The 22,354-nt window shown below is 36.6% G+C and overlaps 1 protein-coding gene across 1 annotated transcript; it reads right to left on the bottom strand.

Annotated features, from left to right (window-relative positions):
- Positions 1 to 4,052: 4,052 nt before the first annotated feature.
- Positions 4,053 to 4,446, bottom strand: LOC118484188. Its single transcript, XM_035980176.1, has 2 exons — positions 4,269 to 4,446; positions 4,053 to 4,201 (listed from the first exon to the last, which is right to left on the bottom strand). The coding sequence occupies exons 1-2, from the start codon at positions 4,444 to 4,446 to the stop codon at positions 4,053 to 4,055; spliced, it is 327 nt and encodes a 108-aa protein (XP_035836069.1).
- Positions 4,447 to 22,354: the final 17,908 nt, after the last annotated feature.

Raw genomic sequence — 22,354 nt, 5'->3', positions numbered from 1 at the left:
GTTGCACTCCCCCCCTGAAGTTTGTAACTAAATACAATCAACCCTTGTATTTTCTAATTTTTGAAAATTTGTATTAGGAAATATCTCTATTTTTTCTAGTGGTTTATCTAGTTGGCATAGTTTGAATATTTAGGTATATACGTACAATTCTATGGAAGAAAAAAAACTTGCACTGATTGAAAGAATGAGATTAAGAGAGAGCTTGAAGAAACAACTTTTTTTCAACTTTGATTTTCATCATAGTTGTTCTTGGTATATACGTACATCGATTTCCGATCCGAATTGCAGGTTTATATTGAAATAAGTCTGAAACGGAAAACTAAAAATGCGTTAATTTGTTTGTGTTTGTCCGAAAAAGAAAAATGAAGTGAAAGAATTTGATTGCAGGTTGATAATAAATAGCATTAATTTCTTATTCTTTTTTTACCTAGGTTAACATGTTAACTAAATGAGGTCTTAACACCCCTTTAATATAGAAAAGGAGTGGTTTGGAAGAAATGTTAACTTGTTTAACACCAATGAAGTTAGAGTATACCCCAAGGCCTTATTGCAAAAGAACTAAAATTCATAAAATACACGTGTTGTGTTGTAACCCGCTAATCCTTAATAACTTTCAAACAAAAAGGACTATTATATATGTAGCATGTATCGGTTTTGATGCAAATGACAACAAATGGAAAAGATAAACAGCGACATAAGGTTTTTATAGGGTTTTTATATTATGTATAATATACTCGTCTTTTTAAATAACAAAACAAAAGTAAAAGACACAATATCGTTTTCGGTGTCCCAACCCCACTTGAGCAACTTGAACGATCAACGAATGGGCATTTTTTTTCATTCCCGTTTATCCTCGCTGCATCATATCCCATTTAACAACCATCACTCTTGTTAACTTCAAGCCACCACGGTTCAACCCGAAAAACTGCCTAGTGGTAAAAAGCACCAACTGTTGAGTTATAAGCTTTTAGAAACTTTTAGAACGTTACATTGCTTTTGATACTTTTGGTTTCTTGGCGCTAGAGGTTGTGGACCTACTTAGTGGAGTTCAAATGGTCATCCATAGTAATGTTATGACCCCGAGATCTATGGACGTAGTTTTTAAAATGCTTACTTTTGCTATTCAAAAAGGGGTAGCGGCGCAGCTTGTTGCCCGTTTAACATCTATCTCGATTTAAATTCATAACACGTTTCAACTAATAAAGAAATGGACTTCATCCTTAAAAATAAAAAATAAAAAAAAATCTTCAAATAAGGCATTGGTGCAATCATATGAGGCAATTAGTAGGTTTGTCATTGACCACGGCTAACACTACACCTAGTCACCTTGTCCCAACCACTCTAGCTAATCACTACACACGCGCTACTTCTATCAACATCACTTCATGAATTTAAATATTCCATGTATTCTTAACATGCATCGTAAACTAATTAGGGTTGTTGATTTATGTTTTAGTTCGTTCAAATTGATACACTTAAGACACGATTGAAATAAAAATCAATAGAGAATGTTATACTATGTCTAGAAAACAAAAATTACAGAAATTAGTAATATGATGTGATTTGTAGGTCTCCATTGTTGGGATACGGTTTAATATGATCTGATCAAACACATAAAATGTAATATGATTACAAACTAATGGCAGGTAGACGAGCAACAAGCTGCGCCGCTACCCCTTTCTGAATAGCAAACCCTACCCTGCTAAACACAAAATTATGCCCCTTAACATGTGCGGTGTTACTGCTTACCACCTGTTGAACCTGCTTTAGGAACCGCACCGCGTCAGGGGCGAGAGCGCCAAATGTATCGAAAGCGAACGGGACGAACACGTGCTGATTCTCGATGCAAGCTTTTTCGTGTTTAGCTACTTTGCCCGCCTCTGCCTTGGTTATTGCCTGTCCCGCCACAAACCTGTGGTCCCTTAGCCCAACGAGGGGGGACACACCTGTCAAATCGACACACGCGTGTTTCCCTCCTTCCCATCCAAAAACAAGAATGTCAGCGGGCCGTAGCGTAGATCTCCCTTCTAATGGATCAGTCAAGAAGTTCACCGGAGCTTCCTTTTTTGCCGAGATCCATGCTCGCTTAAAGACATCATACAGCACATCTCGAACTAAATCATGTCGATATTTAAAGCCCGGTAATTATTTGCAATGGACTGCATGCTCCCCAAAAGAATCCAAGCAACACTTCCGACATACAGGACACGGGTCATCAACCGGGAAAAGGGGTATCATTAAACGGTACTTGAGGATAGCCCGATATCCCACAGCCGACATACATTTCCCTAAACCTTCAATGGGAACAACAGATTGGAAATCCTGAGCATGGGGGGCTCGCAAATACTCAAACACGGCTCGCTGGAGAGGGGAAAAGGCAAACTTCTCTTCAACTGTCTTGACGATTTCGCCATATAAGGCATTCGCCAGAATTTTCTGGGCTTTAATGGGGACGGTGTCCTTAATGTAGAAACCGCCAAGATCAAGATCGGGAAGAGAACTATGCAGATTGTCCAACGCACCCTTGTAATCAGAGTCCAACAGCCCACCCCAACATTCACGAAGGATGTAGGTCTGTCGCGAACCATAGCTTACACTCTAGTCGATCACTAATCACTACTTCTATCAACATCACTTAATGGATTTAAACTTGTACATATTTACAAACCCTCACTTTAAAATCATGAACAAAAAGTTTAGTACATAACATCTTACTCAACATTCTCACTTCATCCTATGCAATTCATAGAAAATCAAAACCATTGACATATCCTGAGTAACAAAAATTCATCATCATCATCATACTCAGTAAATCCCACCAATGGCAAAGTAAAGGTAGGGTCTGAGGAGGGTAAGATATAGACAGCCTTACCTCTACTCCGTAGGAATAGAGAGGCTGCTTCCAGTGAGACCCCCGGCTCGATAGTAGTTTTGCATCAAGCCTTGGACTTAAGGCACATAACAATCAGCAATCGGGACAAAGACCGATTAGTGCATGTACCCTTTTGTCTTTCAGCTATCAACGCCACCACATGATGCATGATTAACCGTCCTCAGTTTTTAACGTTATTTTTACGAAACTAGTAAAATAACGTTAAAATTAGTGCACTTTCACTTTTTCCCCTGAGTAACAAAAATTAACATAGTTTAATAATTCATGGTTCACTGAGTGGAGAAGAAGAAGAAAGAGACGTCATGTTGAGTTTACGTGTTTAACCAATTTAATTAGATCATCGTGTTCGGGTTGTTCACTTGTATGACAAATATATACATGATGAAGTTTTATGAATTCAGAAAGATGGATCTGCTGGTCCTTGTGTCAGTGTGTGATTGCCTTGTGTAGTCAAACTAGTTATCTTGTGGTCTTTAAGTAGCATATCAGAGTGAACGGGGCGGTTTGCGGGGAGGGGTTCGGTGAGGCGAGTCCCCGAGCGGGAACACCGCCGCCGACCCCTCGGGGAGCGTAAGCGGGGAGTGGGGAGCAGTGGGTGTTCACCGCATGAAGGGAGAGAGGGAGAGGATGGCCCACCATTGATTCAACCAATCAAGTATTTTCCTTTTTTTTCTTTTTGATTTTTTCAACTTAATTAAAAAAATAAAAAAAAAAACAAGTCCCCCAAGAGAGGAGTACCGCCATCAAATTGAGGGTGTGGGGGGAGTTAAGAGTGGAGTTGACGTGGCGCGTGCTGATTGGGTGTGATTGGGTGTGTGTAAGAGAGGTCACTCCCCCCTTAGACTAGTGGGTATGGTGAGGTCCATCCCCACGAGGATGGGCCGCCACCTAGGTGCCACATCACCGGCTCGTGGGGGATAGGCCTCCTTCACTTTTGAGGGGGGTGGAGGATGGGGCCCCACCTTAATATTTTATAATTTCCTATTTTTTTTTTATTAACTTAATAAATACAACATAACACAACATTATAAATTCATTTCATAACATAAAAAAAATTACATTTCCTAAAAATAAAAATAAAAACATGGTGAACCAGTTGGCGAATGGCCGCAGTACACTTTTGTAACGTGGTGAACCCTTCATAATTTCGAGCATCAGGTCATTGCGTGAAAAACGGGTCTAGCCCCGCCAAATCATTAGCAATCCGTGTGAATAAGCGGCGACTCATTCGGAACCTGCGTCTGAAAATCTCGTTATTGTAAAGTGGTTCATCCGAAAAATAATCGTTCACCAATTTCTCGTGCGCTCCTGTCGTAAAAAATATATAAATTCGAGTTAAAAAAAATAAGGATAATGAAATTTTTTAATGATAAACCTTGACGGTCTCTGTTAATCCGTATTCGTCTGGTAATAACATTTTCAGACGAGAAGTCTTCCTCTTCCTCTTCCTCTTCCTCTTCAATAAGAATCTGCCCCGCCCGTAGCACAGCGTTTGCGAAAAACATCTCCTCTTCGTCATCGGAAGACGAGGGCCACCAAGGATTAGAAGGCATTGTGGATGAAAAGATATTTTTTTTATAAAAGTAGGAAGAAAATGGTATAAAAGTGAGAGGGTTTTGTGTAACGCCCTGCGTTTTCAAACTTCCTACATTTAGAAACCTTACGTGAAATTCTATCTTTGGAAATCTTGTGTTCTTATAACCATTCTTTCATCGTAATCGTTGTAAAATACGGAACTTGCTTCGTAAATAAAACTTGTACATTACACTTTTTACCTAGTTAAATCATGTTTTATTTCATATTTCACCTTGTTACAAGTTAGGGGAAACATTGTTGCATATTATTACACAACTTAATTAACAAAATTTCTCATTATAATGTTTTAAAAAAATAAAAAAAATAAAGAAATATGGCAGCCCAATTCAGCAAAATTCAGCCCCATATAGTTGGGTTTTGTGGGCTAGTTTCAAGGTGTAACCCCTTCTAAACACTTCCAAAGCCCAACCCATTGAAACCCTAATCCTTCCCCCTATAAATACCACTTATAACCAGCCTCCCTACCACTTTTGCAACCCTAAAAACTCACAAAACATCCACCAAACCGTAGCTGAAAGCAAGGGTTCGAGTAGATTGACACCCCTTCACGAAAATGAGCATAACTCACTCAATTCTTATCCGATTCACTCGATTCTTTTTCCTACTTGCTTGTATAATCATGGGGTTCGATTCCTAGACTTCTCCTTGGAGAAATCAGACCTGGAAATGTCCCGAAATAGTCCATAAACTTTCTGTTTGTTTTTATGTTCATCAAAAACTTGTTTAAACCTATGCAACTTGTGTCTAACACATCTCATACCTATGTCCTAATGCTTACAACTTATCCCATGGTTGGTTAAGCTTAAAAACAAGGTTGAGACATTTAAAATCAGAGGATTAAACCTCATAAACTTGGTGTTTTGTTTAGGGTTTTTAACCCACAAGTCATGTCAAACTTTGTCTTTGATACATGAGTGATTATGGAACAACTTGGGTTGTCCAAACATACAATCCTCACATGATTTGATGATTTCTCTTAGTTAGTGTGTATATTTCTTATTCTTTATTGTATGTTCATGACCCTCCTTGGTTGTTTTTTTTACATCAAGTGTAGTGGTGAACACATAGAGGTGCCTAAATGGAAGACTTGATCTTCCTACCTCCTACATGACTTCTATGACATTTAGAGGTACCAAAATGAAGATTTTAATCTTCTACCTCATGCTTGAACTATTGGACATATATTATATAACCTAAATATATTATTCGAATAATCGAATCTTTGATGATGAACTAGTGTTCATATGTCGGGGTACTAGATTACATCATCCTAGACTATGATAACTTGTCACGATTCTAATGGAACCTTGTTCCATGAAAACATCTAAACTCCTTCGAGTTTCCTAGTGTCAAGAACAAGCATCATATGTACTAAATGATTATTTTCCATGTTATTCTCATATCTTATTTTTATGTTGTTTTAAACACCGAATCTCGACTCTAAACATACTTGAACCTTAACCCTTATACATTCGGACTCTAAATCTCTACTCGTCAACAATTGGATAATCGGAAAACATATGCAAACTTTGTGAGTATACTCGTACTTTTCCCCTTTTTACTTTTACCACTTTTGGGGTGTAACATGTTTACCTATTGAAACTTACACATGAACTTTTGTCTAAACTCATGAACATTCCTATAACATGCTTGTATATGTGATGGCTTGATACTTTAAATTTGGGTGATTCTTATGTGTTGAACTTATCATTAACTTCGTACGAGCCAAACCTTGACATATGTAGCGCTATAGGATTAACGACCCGCCTCTACTGAAACTTTGGTTATGTCATGAGCAAGTTGCGTTTTCTTGGTTTGATATGTTAGACACATGCCATGTTTAAATGTTTATCTTGAATCACATGCTTGCTATGAGGAATTGTTCAAACTTATCTTTTGCTATGTACGTATCAAACTTGTATACTCGCCTTTGCTTTTGCATTGAACTTTATTTTAAACATGTTACAGGTTGAGGACGATGATGCTATGAAATGAAGTAGCGTTGATGCCTAGATACACATATAGACGTTAGGGTTTAAAATGTTGTATCAAAATTTTGTTATGTTATCATGTTGTTTTGTTAAACTTGTCGTATTTGAATTTCTTGTAATGTTGACTATTTGAAGTTATGAAATGAAATGAAATTTGGAATTTCTAAATATTGTCACAAATAGCGTTATGATGTCTCTAGCAATCTTCACACTTTGTCTCATCCCGATGTTTCCGCCATTGGTTGGGGTGTGACAGATTGGTATCAGAGCCATAACTATAGGGAATTAGGAAAAGTAGGAATGCTTTAGCCTAGTCTATAGTTTTAGAACCTTATTCGTATGCTTTGCTTGGACTACTATATGATACTTTATTTGTTACTTATTTATGCTCTTTTAAACATGTATGTTACTCATGTGTAATATTCGACATGTTATTCTTACGCATTAATGCTTGTTTTATTATGTGTTAACACTTGTTTCGTTGTTCGATTCTTTATGTGTTATTCTTGACATATTTCTCTATGTGTTAATACTTGTTTTATTTCATTATTTAAGTATCATCCTTGATATGCTTTCTTATGTGTTTATACTTGTTTGTGTATCTCCTTCGAAATACACTTCCCTCATGCATTTTACTCGATTATTCTAAATCCGACAACACTCATATTGTACAAATGAGACGAATTCACCAAAATAGGCGTGAAACCCACAATTTGGTGAACGACTCTCAATCTACCTATTCTTTTTTTACACGAGATATCGCGATTAAGCTAGGAGTGAAATCCACATCTTAATGGTAAATCTCAAATTTCAAGTTCTAGTGGACCCTCGTCAACACGTCGAAATTAAATTTTGACCCGACGAGTACCAACCACACTTAGGATACGAAATCGTCAAGTTAGGGGTGAAACCCGCACCTTGTCGACCAGTTCCACTCCTTGGCATTTTTTTCATAAATCCCGCCAAGTCTCGGAATTTCGATTGATTTGGGACATGTAGTAACCGGAAGGGTAAATACCGTTAACCGACTTGTCGGCGAGAGTATTTTACCTATTAGGCCAAAACATACTCCTCAAATTCAAAAGACTTTTCGACCACTTTGGTTAGTCAAAGTTCCGTTTTGGAACACTCCAAACTTTGGTCAAACATGTGTTTCTATTGTTCATTTTATACGATGCAATCTTTCAACCTCGAGTTTACCTTTGATTTCTCTTTTCACACGCACAACATATCGAACCTTTTCGATACACTTATATATGCATGATTTTCATATAATTTAAATTCATATTCCTTGTAACAACTAGTGGAGATGTATCATCGAGATTGGAGTGACTTCCTTACCTTGACGATTGACTCCACCCCTCTTCCCCTAAAACGACCTCACCAACGAGTTAGGGGTGATTCCCTTACTTAGGTGACCGTTACCAAAACTCCTCTTTCAAAATATTTTATTATGCAAACCCGATCATGTTTTATACCTAAATCATTTATCATTATTCAAAATACCTACTTATACCGATTTCAAAATACATTGTTTATCAAACGTACTTCTTATTCTACCATCCATTTTCACTCAAATCATATACACGAGATTCTTAATCAGGTCTTAAAACATTTTATTTCACGAATTTCAAAACCTTATGAAATGCTACCTATCAATTAATCGGTCTAATGAATCTCTTGCCCATGAACTTCATATCCGACTTATTAACTAAAATACGCTCACATTATATCATCATACTAGAGACTTCCATTCTTAATCGAAATCAACCTAACCTTTCTCAATTACTTATAAGACCTCGTAGATGTTATATGACCGTTTACCAAATACTCTTTCCAACATCAATAAATCCTTTGTTAAAATTATTTTTAAACAATCACTAAGTCTTTTTACTAAATTTCTTTTCTAAGGGTCGACGTTTTCACAAGAACTTTCAAAGTCCAAAATTTTAATGTTTTGATGCAAATGAAACAAACCCGTTATTAAAAAAAAAAAAAAAACCCTTCTCTACAACGCTTAACTCGTCATCCAAATTTCAAAACACGTGGGCTAGAAGACTTCATGGGGACCGACAATTTTCAACATACGTGAACTCCTTTTTTTTAAACAAAAGTAGCATTTCAATCATTACAAAATACGTTAAGCATGACCAATGAGTACTTTATGTTCCTTTACATATACAAACTATATTCTACCTTTCAAACCAAGCTCAATCTAATTTTGATTCGACAAACTCAACGTTTTGTTTAAACAACTATACATGCACATCATCATACACATTTTAGTCGATATCTCGCGATAACATCATTTATATCGTTCGTATCTACATACTTAACCTTTTTTTTTCTCCGCAATGTCTCAACGTACACCATATACGCAATATTTATTTTTCATACCTACACCTATGTTCATACGTATTATGCTTGTACTCATACACATACTACTTATACGTTTTACGCTTCTGCTTGTACACATACTACTTACACGTTTTATGTTTATGCTCATACATACATGCGTATTCATACTTAAACTTATGCTCATACTTTCATCCTTACTCATGATTCGTACATTCGTACCTATACGCGAGCGTAATCCGAGGGATTCGCTTACGTGGGTCCCATACATGCTTAAACATAAACATGCTTACATACGACATTCTTCTACGTACACATTCTTATTTTCAAATTCATGTATACCTTGATTCATACATAACTAGTACAAGCTATGTGGATCATGCGACGATCAGTATAATCGCGGGTGCACACGGGATTATAGTGATAGGCGTATGAGAACCATAGAGTGTACTACTGTGTATGGTAAGACACGGAACGTAACATGACCCCGAGTAACGAAACGGACGTAATGTGGTTAAAACATGGTGGATACGCCGCTGGTACTTCCTATATATAAGTGTTTTCACCATGTTACCAAACTTTCGTAAAACGTGCCATGAGAAATTCAGTGTGTTGCAGACCTTTTGGACCTAATACAACTTCACGCAACTCACAAACGCATTATATCCGATTATTCATGACGAGACTTCATCCTTAACACACTACGTTCATCTATCCAACACTTATGCTATTCTCATACTTGTACTCTTTAAGAGCCATTCGTTCATTCTATACTCGTATTATTTTATACAAAACTCGTTCGCAATCCAGCTTGTTTAAACATTTGAGTCCTAACTTACCTCATTACCTATAAAATAGCCTCCCTATTCTTGATTCTTGTGTAACTATACTTAGTATCTCTCTATTGCTTTATTTAAAGTAACAAACCTTTTCGTTCCTCTCAATAAACAGGTTTTACGAAAGTATGATTTTTTTATACTATCCTTAAAAACTTCCCCTTGCAAATCTACCTTGACGTTCTCCAAAATTTGGTACTTTTCAAAACTTTCAAACTTCCCAAGTTTCAATTCTTAATGATCACCTTTATGCCAAAAACTCTTTCAAGCCTTCCTCTTGAATAAATTTCGGGACGAAATTTCCTAAAGGAGGGGAGACTGTAACGCCCTGCGTTTTCAAACTTCCTACATTTAGAAACCTTACGTGAAATTCTATCTTTGGAAATCTTGTGTTCTTATAACCATTCTTTCATCGTAATCGTTGTAAAATACGGAACTTGCTTCGTAAATAAAACTTGTACATTACACTTTTTACCTAGTTAAATCATGTTTTATTTCATATTTCACCTTGTTACAAGTTAGGGGAAACATTGTTGCATATTATTACACAACTTAATTAACAAAATTTCTCATTATAATGTTTTAAAAAAATAAAAAAAAATAAAGAAATATGGCAGCCCAATTCAGCAAAATTCAGCCCCATATAGTTGGGTTTTGTGGGCTAGTTTCAAGGTGTAACCCCTTCTAAACACTTCCAAAGCCCAACCCATTGAAACCCTAATCCTTCCCCCTATAAATACCACTTATAACCAGCCTCCCTACCACTTTTGCAACCCTAAAAACTCACAAAACATCCACCAAACCGTAGCTGAAAGCAAGGGTTCGAGTAGATTGACACCCCTTCACGAAAATGAGCATAACTCACTCAATTCTTATCCGATTCACTCGATTCTTTTTCCTACTTGCTTGTATAATCATGGGGTTCGATTCCTAGACTTCTCCTTGGAGAAATCAGACCTGGAAATGTCCCGAAATAGTCCATAAACTTTCTGTTTGTTTTTATGTTCATCAAAAACTTGTTTAAACCTATGCAACTTGTGTCTAACACATCTCATACCTATGTCCTAATGCTTACAACTTATCCCATGGTTGGTTAAGCTTAAAAACAAGGTTGAGACATTTAAAATCAGAGGATTAAACCTCATAAACTTGGTGTTTTGTTTAGGGTTTTTAACCCACAAGTCATGTCAAACTTTGTCTTTGATACATGAGTGATTATGGAACAACTTGGGTTGTCCAAACATACAATCCTCACATGATTTGATGATTTCTCTTAGTTAGTGTGTATATTTCTTATTCTTTATTGTATGTTCATGACCCTCCTTGGTTGTTTTTTTTACATCAAGTGTAGTGGTGAACACATAGAGGTGCCTAAATGGAAGACTTGATCTTCCTACCTCCTACATGACTTCTATGACATTTAGAGGTACCAAAATGAAGATTTTAATCTTCTACCTCATGCTTGAACTATTGGACATATATTATATAACCTAAATATATTATTCGAATAATCGAATCTTTGATGATGAACTAGTGTTCATATGTCGGGGTACTAGATTACATCATCCTAGACTATGATAACTTGTCACGATTCTAATGGAACCTTGTTCCATGAAAACATCTAAACTCCTTCGAGTTTCCTAGTGTCAAGAACAAGCATCATATGTACTAAATGATTATTTTCCATGTTATTCTCATATCTTATTTTTATGTTGTTTTAAACACCGAATCTCGACTCTAAACATACTTGAACCTTAACCCTTATACATTCGGACTCTAAATCTCTACTCGTCAACAATTGGATAATCGGAAAACATATGCAAACTTTGTGAGTATACTCGTACTTTTCCCCTTTTTACTTTTACCACTTTTGGGGTGTAACATGTTTACCTATTGAAACTTACACATGAACTTTTGTCTAAACTCATGAACATTCCTATAACATGCTTGTATATGTGATGGCTTGATACTTTAAATTTGGGTGATTCTTATGTGTTGAACTTATCATTAACTTCGTACGAGCCAAACCTTGACATATGTAGCGCTATAGGATTAACGACCCGCCTCTACTGAAACTTTGGTTATGTCATGAGCAAGTTGCGTTTTCTTGGTTTGATATGTTAGACACATGCCATGTTTAAATGTTTATCTTGAATCACATGCTTGCTATGAGGAATTGTTCAAACTTATCTTTTGCTATGTACGTATCAAACTTGTATACTCGCCTTTGCTTTTGCATTGAACTTTATTTTAAACATGTTACAGGTTGAGGACGATGATGCTATGAAATGAAGTAGCGTTGATGCCTAGATACACATATAGACGTTAGGGTTTAAAATGTTGTATCAAAATTTTGTTATGTTATCATGTTGTTTTGTTAAACTTGTCGTATTTGAATTTCTTGTAATGTTGACTATTTGAAGTTATGAAATGAAATGAAATTTGGAATTTCTAAATATTGTCACAAATAGCGTTATGATGTCTCTAGCAATCTTCACACTTTGTCTCATCCCGATGTTTCCGCCATTGGTTGGGGTGTGACATTTTGGGTTGAAAGTGGGGAAATTATGGTGAAAATAGGTCGTTTTATAGAAAAATTGATTTTTTTTATTAATAAAGCCGTTACATAACGGCTATATTTCAAAAGTGGAGGACCGGCTACCCCGGCTGTGGGGTGCCGGTTGTGCCGAGCCGAGCCCCAGGGGGGCGGTGTGGGGGACCGGCGCCGGTCCTAGCCGGGCCTCAGCCGGCCCCCATACCCTTTAGTCTTAGAGGAGTGCCCCTTACACCCTCAAAAGGAGCATGTCAAAAGCTAAACCCAAGTATTTTCATGAAAGGCTATACAAAAACTTAACCATTGGGTTCTAAAAAGCGTCCCCGCCTCGTGCGACAAAACGTAAGGTGTTTTTAGGGATGGCAAAAATATCCGAGCCCGACGGATATACCCGAAACCCGACACAAATGGGACGGGTATACCCGATACCCGACCGGTATTGGGTCGGGTATGGGATTATTTTTAAAAATTTTCGTGGGTATGGGTCGGGTATGGGATTAGGTGATACCCGACCCGATTACCCGAAACCACATACCCGTTTACCCGAACTATATACCCGATCATATACCCGAAGTTTTTAATTTATATTTTTATTTTCCATTAACCCTTATCTATTAGTGATTTATTTTAGTATGTTCATAATGTGAAAAAATAAATTTTCTTTTAGCATATGTATTTAATGACAGTATTTATATTTTGTATGTTGTGAAGTATATACATATAAGTGTATAAATATTATAAAGTTATTATTAGTTTATGATAAAATTTATATGTATGAAATGTATATTTTTAATTTATAATTGTTGTTGCATAAATAAAATTATATAATAATTATAATAGTAAAAATGTATTTGGAAATCTCAATGTATATCTTTTAGCAAACTAATGGGTATACCCGATACCCGCGGGTATACCCGGTACCCGACGGGTAATTACCCGACAAATACCCGATGGGTATTGGGTCGGGTATGGGACACGATTTTACAACCGGGTATGGGTATGGGTATGGGATTACTAATACCCGACCCAAACCCGACCCATTGTCATCCCTAGGTGTTTTCATAGCAGCTGTTATAATATTATGCCCGCTAACAACCTTCCATCTATTAAACGACTTAGTTATAAAATGGGTTGCTTAACCCACACGCCATTTTCATCTTTGGATTCCAAAATGTTATTATTTAGCTTCTTTTCAACAAGATGGAGTACTTGCATGCACCTATGAGCCTCTTCAAACTGTTTATAGGCAGCCGTAAGCTTTTCATATCTCATTACTAGATCCATCAGGGCGGGTTTCTTTACCAGTGTGATGTTTGTTTTTGTTTGCATAAGCATTTGGGCCTCCTTCCTTTTGTGAGAAGCCTCAAAGTGTGCTCGAATCCACGACACATTAATGTTGGCAGCTTCAGCATCCGACAATTGGCGCTCTACATCTTCCCCTATTTCAATAACATCATCCGTTTGAATCCGCCTGACAGCTTCACAAACAACCTCAAGGATTGATGATCTCACAGAATCTGTTTTGAATACACAATCAGCTGCGATGTCACCGTGTTTCTTGAAAATGGCTTTAAGAATTGTTGCAGTACTTCGCTTCACTTTGTAGCCTTGGACACAAACTATGTCACTTTGAGGAGATGAGAACTTTTCCGGCTATGCAATAAAAAGATGCATATTAGAGGTGACCAAAACGAGCAAGTCGGGTAATGGGTCAAACCAGTTGTGTTGATATGTAAGTTTTTCTATATTCTTTAGATTCCGTGATAACCAATATATTAAATGCAGTTTTAGAGTTTACTACTTAATATTAGTTCATTGTAGCACCAAAAAACTGTCCTAACTTAAAAATGTAAGAGAAATAACAAAGGCTAACACAACCTGACCCGACCCAACAGTGGCGAAGCTTGAAAATTTCAACCGGGGGGTCAGAAGTCACCGGACCTTAAAATTCTATATGAGTTAATTTTCTTTTTATGAAACCGGGGGGTAGAAAACGTATATGCCTAAAAAATTCTATACGAAACGTACATACATAACACTACTGAGTGAAAAGTTCGGGGGGTCGGGCGCCCCCCGGCCCCTTGAAAGCTACGCCCCTGCGACCCAACACAATTTGACATGCAAACTATTAAGCACTTCCTTTGTTCAAGCCTGTCTGGAAGCATTAGTTCACTCAAAAGACTAAACTAGCCAAATTTCATCAAGTTTTGTCCATTTGGGCCTAAATGTCCTTTTTCTACTATTAATCATACGGATATATAACATAAGAGAGAAGTAGAGAGAACACATACAGAATTCGACACAGGAGACACATTTTCAACCGGCTCACATTCTAACTGCTTGGGGTCTAAGAGTACTACATCATCGTCATCACCATCATCATAATCTTCCTCATCATCATCTTCATCCTCATTATCATCATCATCTTCATCGTCATCTTCATCTTCATTTTCATAGTCATCGCCATTATCATCATCTTCATCTTCATCCTCATTATCATCATCATCTTCTTCATCCTCATTATCATCATCATCATCATCTTCAGCTTCATTATCATCATTCTCATCTCCATCTTGTAGTTTACTTTTCTCCTGCTGTTGTAATTGTATTCTCACGTGTTCACGGTGAGTGTCTGATATAGCAAACGATCTGTATATGGGTAAATCAGTGTACCCATATTCAACAAATCCTATGATTTACCTGCTTGTTACAAGGGTGCGCATGCTCGCTAAGTAACGAGTTAAGTTCCAGCAATGACTTAGTTGTAAAATATTTTATAGCTGGAGTTTTCGCCTTAGCTGGTGTATGTCTTAGCAGTTGGTCGTGTGCGTATAACACCTGTTTAGAGAATGTAACATTAATAAACAATTCAAGATCAGAAGCGTCTCTGAGAATTCATATACCCTGTTCGAGCTTGAAAAAATGTGTCCTTCCGTTATGTTTTGTTATTATTTAAAAAAGATCAAATTAAATTAGTATTGGGTTCAATAAAGCTAATTCCAATTTGGGCTAAATTCTAAACCATAAAAGATGATTTGTAAATGTGCCTATATTAGAAGTGGTATGTGTTTACTATTTTAAAAAAATAGCATATACGTATCGGATTTTTTTTTTTAAATTGCATGCCCCTCGAAATCGAGGGCCTTGTGCGGAGGTCCTCCCCGCACACCATCAAAGCCTCCCATGTTCAAGATATATAACGTTTGCCTTTCATAATATATGGACATACCGCAAGGAAAGTCAACGGCCCATTGTACGACTCTTTACCATTCTATTTTTCCTTAGTCCTTTTCAAACATGTTATGATGTAGCTACACCAATCCATGTTAGCTATCACTGTTTCATCTCTAATCTCTAACTGAGGTTAGGAATCTCAAATTGACGGCGGTACTTTTTGTTATCTCGCCCATTATTGTGTTGAACACAACAAGGAAGTTCAGTTTAGAAAACTTTCTACCGTCTTTCTGTAACTTCATTTTGTCAATCACTTGTCTCACACTTATTCTTCCAGGATTACAACCAAACTCTCTCTTCCATTCTAAGATAACAGCATTGCGCTTCAACGGCTTGTTAATCTCATTTACGCCGTGATTTGTAGAGAACGGTATACTATATCTAGAAAACAAAAATTACACAAATTAGTAATACGATGTGATTTGTAGGTTTGTCGCGGACCATATATGACACTCTGGTCGATCACTAATCACTACTTTTATCCACATCACTTGATGGATTTAAACTTATACATATTTACAAACCCTCACTTTAAAACCATGAACAAAAAGTTTAGTACATAACTGTAACACCTCGTAAAATCACGTCCAATGAAGTATTGACACGTGTAATAAACCCTAATGAAGTCAAACATTGAAATTTAGGGACTAATTTTTCGAAAAATCGAGAACTTTGATTATGAAAGGACTAGAAGTGTTAGCATACCTAAAATAAGTTTCTAAATAACCTTTTACGATGTTTATATTAACAAATGTGCCACTTGATGATTAAGTGTAGCCGTTTGTGGAATTAATTAAAAGTTTGCGCAATAAAGGGTTAAAAGCGTCAACATGTTAATTCTTACCTCTGAATGACCTTTTAACAAACTGGGAGCTCCATAATATTTAATTATACTCTCGGGAATGACAAGTGATGGCCGTCTAAGGTTTTTATGCCTATAAGTAAAGTTACGCGCAAGTTTGCAAGTTAGAGGGACTAAAAGTGTCAATATGTTTAATTATACCTCTGAATGACCTTTTAGCGAACCCGAAGCATCGTAATGTTTAATAATACTTTCAAGGATGCCTAATATGGATTAGATGAGGCTTCCATGCTAATAAATGATGAGATGCGCAAGTTTGCGCAATAGAGGGGCCTAAAGCGTCAACTTTTGAATCTACGCCATTCGGTGACCAATTAAGCAAATGGGAGCGTAGTAATATTTAAGTATATGCCTGGGAATGATTATTATGGCCCACGGAAGGCTTAGATATCATTAAACGGCATTCCGCGCTACTTTGCGCAATTAAGGAACTAATTGCGTCAAACTGCAAAAGTATGTCGATTCGTATAGAATCGGACCTTCCGGAATATGACCATAAGTTAAACTTACCCTATATCTCCTTTATATAGCTTAGATATAGGCTTAGAGGTGTTTGGTGCGCAAAAATAAACTTTTAAGTCATGCATGGACTAAAAGTGTCAAAAAGTGCACAAGTTTGCATTTTCGCGCATATCTCACATTCTGAATATATCCGGACACCCAAAAATTTATGCAAGCACTAAAATATTTTTTTTAGTGTTTGGGATGATAAAATTCCATTCGTCGCATAATTTGGTTCGTTTTTCGCGTCCGTCCGTGTTTCGTCGTAATTAGCCGAACAACGTGACCGTACGACCAAACGAACCGACATCCGGCATATTTTTGAGCATTTTTCATGTCCCCTATGTTTAAGAATCATTGTAGAGCCTTGAAGATGGCTTAACGGGCTTTAAATGTGTTAGAAATTACATTTAACATATGCAGGGACTGAAACTGTAATTCAAAAAACTGTTTCTGATCTTAACAGCCTTCAAAAGTTGTTTTAAACCTGTAACCATCTGATTCAGAGGTCAGAGGGACTAAATATGTCTTTTTATAAGATATACAGGTTTATAAAGGGCTGTTATATACAGTTATATGCTCACAGGGACCAATTCTGTAAATTCTGGAAGTATATTTGCTGCTGGTTTTGTTGAAACCAGCTGCCATACTCACATAACAGATACTAGGGGCTGCTACCTGATTTAATAAACCACTTGACATCTGTTTTGATCTGGTTATATCATCCCGACACTTGTCATGATCCTACGAAAACCCAAACACTATAAATAGGAAGTGGGTTTCTTTGTTTATGCACACCACTTCCCAAAAATCTGCTCATAACTCTCAACTAGGAGGAACCTGATCCTTTGGGAACCTTCATTCAGTCCTTTGGACTCTTAGTAAGTATTCTTTCGTGCTTAGTTTAGTTGGTTTAGCGTTTTAAACCAAATAGTCAAGCGTTATCGATAAACGCTTTGACTTTTAAACGGCTAAGCCATGATTCGCAACGAACATGGCTACGTGACCGTAATTAGATAGGTGATTAACCCTCAAAAGGGTGCCTCCTAATTACCACGTTTACTTAGTTAAATTGTCGGGTCAAATGAAAGTCAAACAGGTTAGTTTTAAATAAATTTGTAACTACTAATATAAAAGTCATAAAATCAGTTTTGTCACTTTAATAACTTGGTAAATATTAGTTGAACATGTTTAAGCATGATTCAACCCGACAATTCTAAGTATAGACCCGGTTCGGAACCGAAAGTCGCAAAAGTTGACTTTTGCTTTGACTTTCAGTTCTAACCCGAATTAGCCTAGTTTAGATATGCCTTAGGATTCCTTTAGGACCATGTTATAGGTTAGTATAACCCTCTGAGGTTATACAACTTGGATCCTTAGTTATCCTATTCATTTGCAAGTTTCCGTTATATGCCGAATTGTTGACCGTTATGCCCTTTTGACCTTAAAATGTAATTTTTGAAAAAGTGAAATAATAGAAACCTTCACTGCTGATTTATAAACTTGTCCCTAAAATTTGACATCAGTTTGAGGTCTAGAATAGGAGTTATGCTCAATAGCGTAATTAGAAAGCCTTTTATTTATTTAACGACATAATTAGCATAAAGCCTATCTAAACCTAATTTTTGAACCAAAATTTTTACCTACTAATATAAAATAATATTTTGAGATTTTTAAAGATTTTTATTTATTTTTAGGCTGAGCATAACATAGGGTTCTAGCTTTAATTCGGTAATTGCCGGTTTTGCCCTTTTGGGCTATAAAATGAGTTTTATAAATCCTTTTGACCCCAAACCTTTTTCTACTAATCTAATATGATAAATAAAATATTTTGAGCCTTCTGGAATAATAAAAATACCAGCTTTCTATAAAAAACCCGGAAATGGCTCCAAATCGCCCTTTTAAGCGTTTTTAACGCATAGTATGTATCAAAACTAGTTTAAAGATACAAGGGTTGATGCCTACTGATTTTCTCGGTAAACTTTTATATTTTAATAGTAAGCAAAAGTTTTAAACTCAGATTTCCAGTTTTGGCCTTTTAGGCTTATGTGAAATTACCAAAATGCCCCTACGGTGCATAGTATGGTTATAATTAATAAATTTCACGTATAAGTGATACCGTACTGTTATAGCTTATTAAAATGAGTATATTTACTGATTTAATCAGACCTGTAACTCAGATTACTATTTAAACTCTTTTATAAACTTTAAAATGACCAAAATGCCCCTGCGAGGCATAGTTTCAGTTTAAAATCATCTTGGGCATAATGGAAGGTATCCTACTGATATCACAACATATTTAAGGCATATTAACTTAGGAAACCTGTTCATGACTCTGGTGGTTACCCGTTACACCCTTTTCGATTTCGGATCGGCTTATGTAACTAGTTTGCATAAATTAGCCGAAACGGGTCAAACCTTATCATTTTCATCTCAAAATCCAGAATATGTTTAGTTTACCCATATTAAACACGTATTCAAACTTGTTGGGACTAAACCACATTCTAATCCGGTCTTCGCTTAATCTTGCGTTTGAACCGTAAACCTTTCCTTAAAACTAACCAGTCTAAGTTAATACTTAAAACAAGACCCGATAGGAATCTAATAGGTTAATAAAAACCTTCGTTCCAGATTAAGAGCCCCAGTAGAAGTACTTGTGCTTGCTGATTAGGATATACGGCTGAGTATAAATTGCATTTTAAGCTCAGGTAAATACTCTTAACTTATTTTCCCTATACGGGCTTGGGATACGGTATTATAATAATACCGCTTGGTCGGGTATTGAATGTTTGATCGTATTGTGATTAAATTATTGAGGTAACCCGCTTTAATCTGTATTGTTTGAAATAAAAGCCTTTGGGGGTTAATGACCATGTCCCGGATATCCTTGGCATCATTGTAGTATAAAATGGCCACGTCTTATGCACGGGGTGTAGGCATACACCTGACAGTTGCATAAGGGAAACGGTATCTCACCCTCTTGTGGGCCTATACTTGTGGCGTGTCTGTTAATCTTGACTCGGTTTCTACATCGGGCTCTAAATGTATAACGAACATCTAAATCTGTATACAAGATTATTTTTATATAATTTTCCCAAGTTATAAAAGTTTTATGCCATGTGCATTCAAATCAATTTTCTAAAACATTTTCAAAATGAGTCAGTTAAGTTGTATTTACCAGTGTAAACTGACGTATTTTCTTAAAAGTTTAAGTGACAGGTACTATACGTAATTGGCTGAGAGCTCAGGGCGTCAATAGGGAATCTCGCAAGTTCTAGATGCCTAAAGTCTGTTGAACAATGTTATCTTTCTGTTTTAAGATCCGCCTGTGGATCCAACTTACATTCCGTTGTAATAATTGATATTACTTTTGAATCGGATTGTAATATATTTATCTTTTGCTTCCGCTGTACTTTTAAATTGTGTTGTTTGACTATGATGATATCAATTACGTCACGATACTCCCCACCGGGCCCACCGGTGACACGTGGAAAATTAGGGGTGTGACAATAACATCTTTACTCAAAATTCTCTGTGAGAACTCAATAAATTGATTTTATTGATAACAATAGATACAATATATAGGCCTACAATACAAAGAATACATGGAAACTAAATATTACATAATCAATTCATATAATCTTGGACATAATTTCGTAAATCATTGACATGATTTACGTTAGCTATTTACCCCCGTCAATCGAACAGGTGGAGGACCAACACGAAGTAATCCCTGAAATTTTTCAAATAGAGGACGAGAGAGACTTTTTGTGAAAATGTCTACAATCTGGAGATTGGTTGGAACAAACTTTGTATGTAGGTGCCCTGAGGAGACGCGTTCTCGAACGAAATGATAATCAATATCAATGTGCTTGGCACACTTATGAGAAACTGGATTTTGGCTGAGGAAAATAGTGTTTTTGTTGTCGCAGAGTAGAGTAGGACGAGCCATGGGAAGCGCATGAGACTCACGAAGAAGATGAGTGAGCCAAATGATTTCAGTTGCGGTATTTGCCATAGCACGATATTCAGACTCACAGCTAGATCTGGAGACTGTGGGTTGTTTCTTTGCACTCCAAGACACAAAATTTCCGCCTAAGTAAATGGAGTATCCATAAGTAGATCGCCTAAGTAAATGAACACACTATGCAATACTTTTAATGCTAACTGTTTCCGCATGTTATACGTGACTTAATGAATGCTTGTTTGGTATGTTTACACATGGAATGCTATCTACCTGCCTTAGCAACGATAGTACTATAGTTTGGACTCAGCACCTGTTCACTCAGGGGTTATTAAGGACAATTAGTTACATGGCTCAAAGTGGTGAGTGTGTTTCGCGAACTGCCTTTGGGCAGTCAACTCGCAGTCATTGGTATCGATAGGTTCATGTCGATCACTAACATGCCTCATTTCACACTGTGTACGTGCTGGTTATGCGTAATCGATTTCGAACTCTATTATATCTATTAAACTTGTATGCTCACCTTTACACTATGTGTATTAACTTTTTTCTTTAACGCATGTGACAGGTGCTTAGTATGCTTATTTGCTTACTTTGCTGTGAAATCGAGGCTAGGAAAGACCTAGGTCAACAATAAACTATTGTCTGTAATAAGAATCTGAGTTGTCGGAACAGAACAGTTTGACTAGATCTTTTCTGTAATAATTGTATTATCATTTATGACATGATATGGGACGTGTTGCTTTAAATATTTGGTAAATATAGTTGTTATGGAAACTTCTGGACAATCTGTTTCGCTCAGTGCCGTGCCCCGATGATTCCGCCATCGGTTGGAGTGTGACACTTAACTTTTCAATTATTTATGTTTACTTTTTATGTCTATACTTCTTGTCATAAACATAACTTTTGGAGCTTATAACGTAGTACAATCATTAACTTCGGCCAAGCCAATTGTAGTAGATTATAGCACTATAGGTCCGACAAACCCATCCTCGTATGGATCTAGGGATGATCGAAACAGCAACATACACAAAGGTTAACTTTTCGCAGTTCCTTCAGTCACAAGGTTTGATTGTGCGCCCCATTTGTCCCTAAGTCTTGTTTTCACAAGATAGTTTTAGATAAAACTTGATATGCTATTTACTTACTTATTTTAGAAAACCTATGTATGCTCGTCAGCTTTTCGAAGTTGACCCTTTATTTTTCCACATGTTTCAGAAAACAATGCATGATGACTAACAGGATATCACATCTAAGATGCTTTGGGACTTAAAATAATTTTAACTTGATCTAGTTAATTTGTTTGAACAATTTGTTTTTCTTGTATGGATGATCTTTAAGTTGATTAATAAAATATTTAAAATTTTAGTTCATCATGAGCTATTGAGCAATCTATTTACGTGGCGCCCTGACATTTCCGCTGTCATCAGTTGGGGTGTTACAAATGTGATAGTTAAAGTGTCGGTAATTAAAGCTAATTGTCTACGTGACAATAATGTGATCAGAATGTTATACACATTTTAGTTAAACCATAGCGGGGAATCTTCATATATAAACCTTATGTTATA

Source organism: Helianthus annuus, chromosome 2 (assembly GCF_002127325.2).
Source record: "Helianthus annuus cultivar XRQ/B chromosome 2, HanXRQr2.0-SUNRISE, whole genome shotgun sequence".
Lineage (NCBI taxonomy): Eukaryota > Viridiplantae > Streptophyta > Magnoliopsida > Asterales > Asteraceae > Helianthus > Helianthus annuus.
This window is presented reverse-complemented; position numbering and strand designations above follow the sequence as displayed.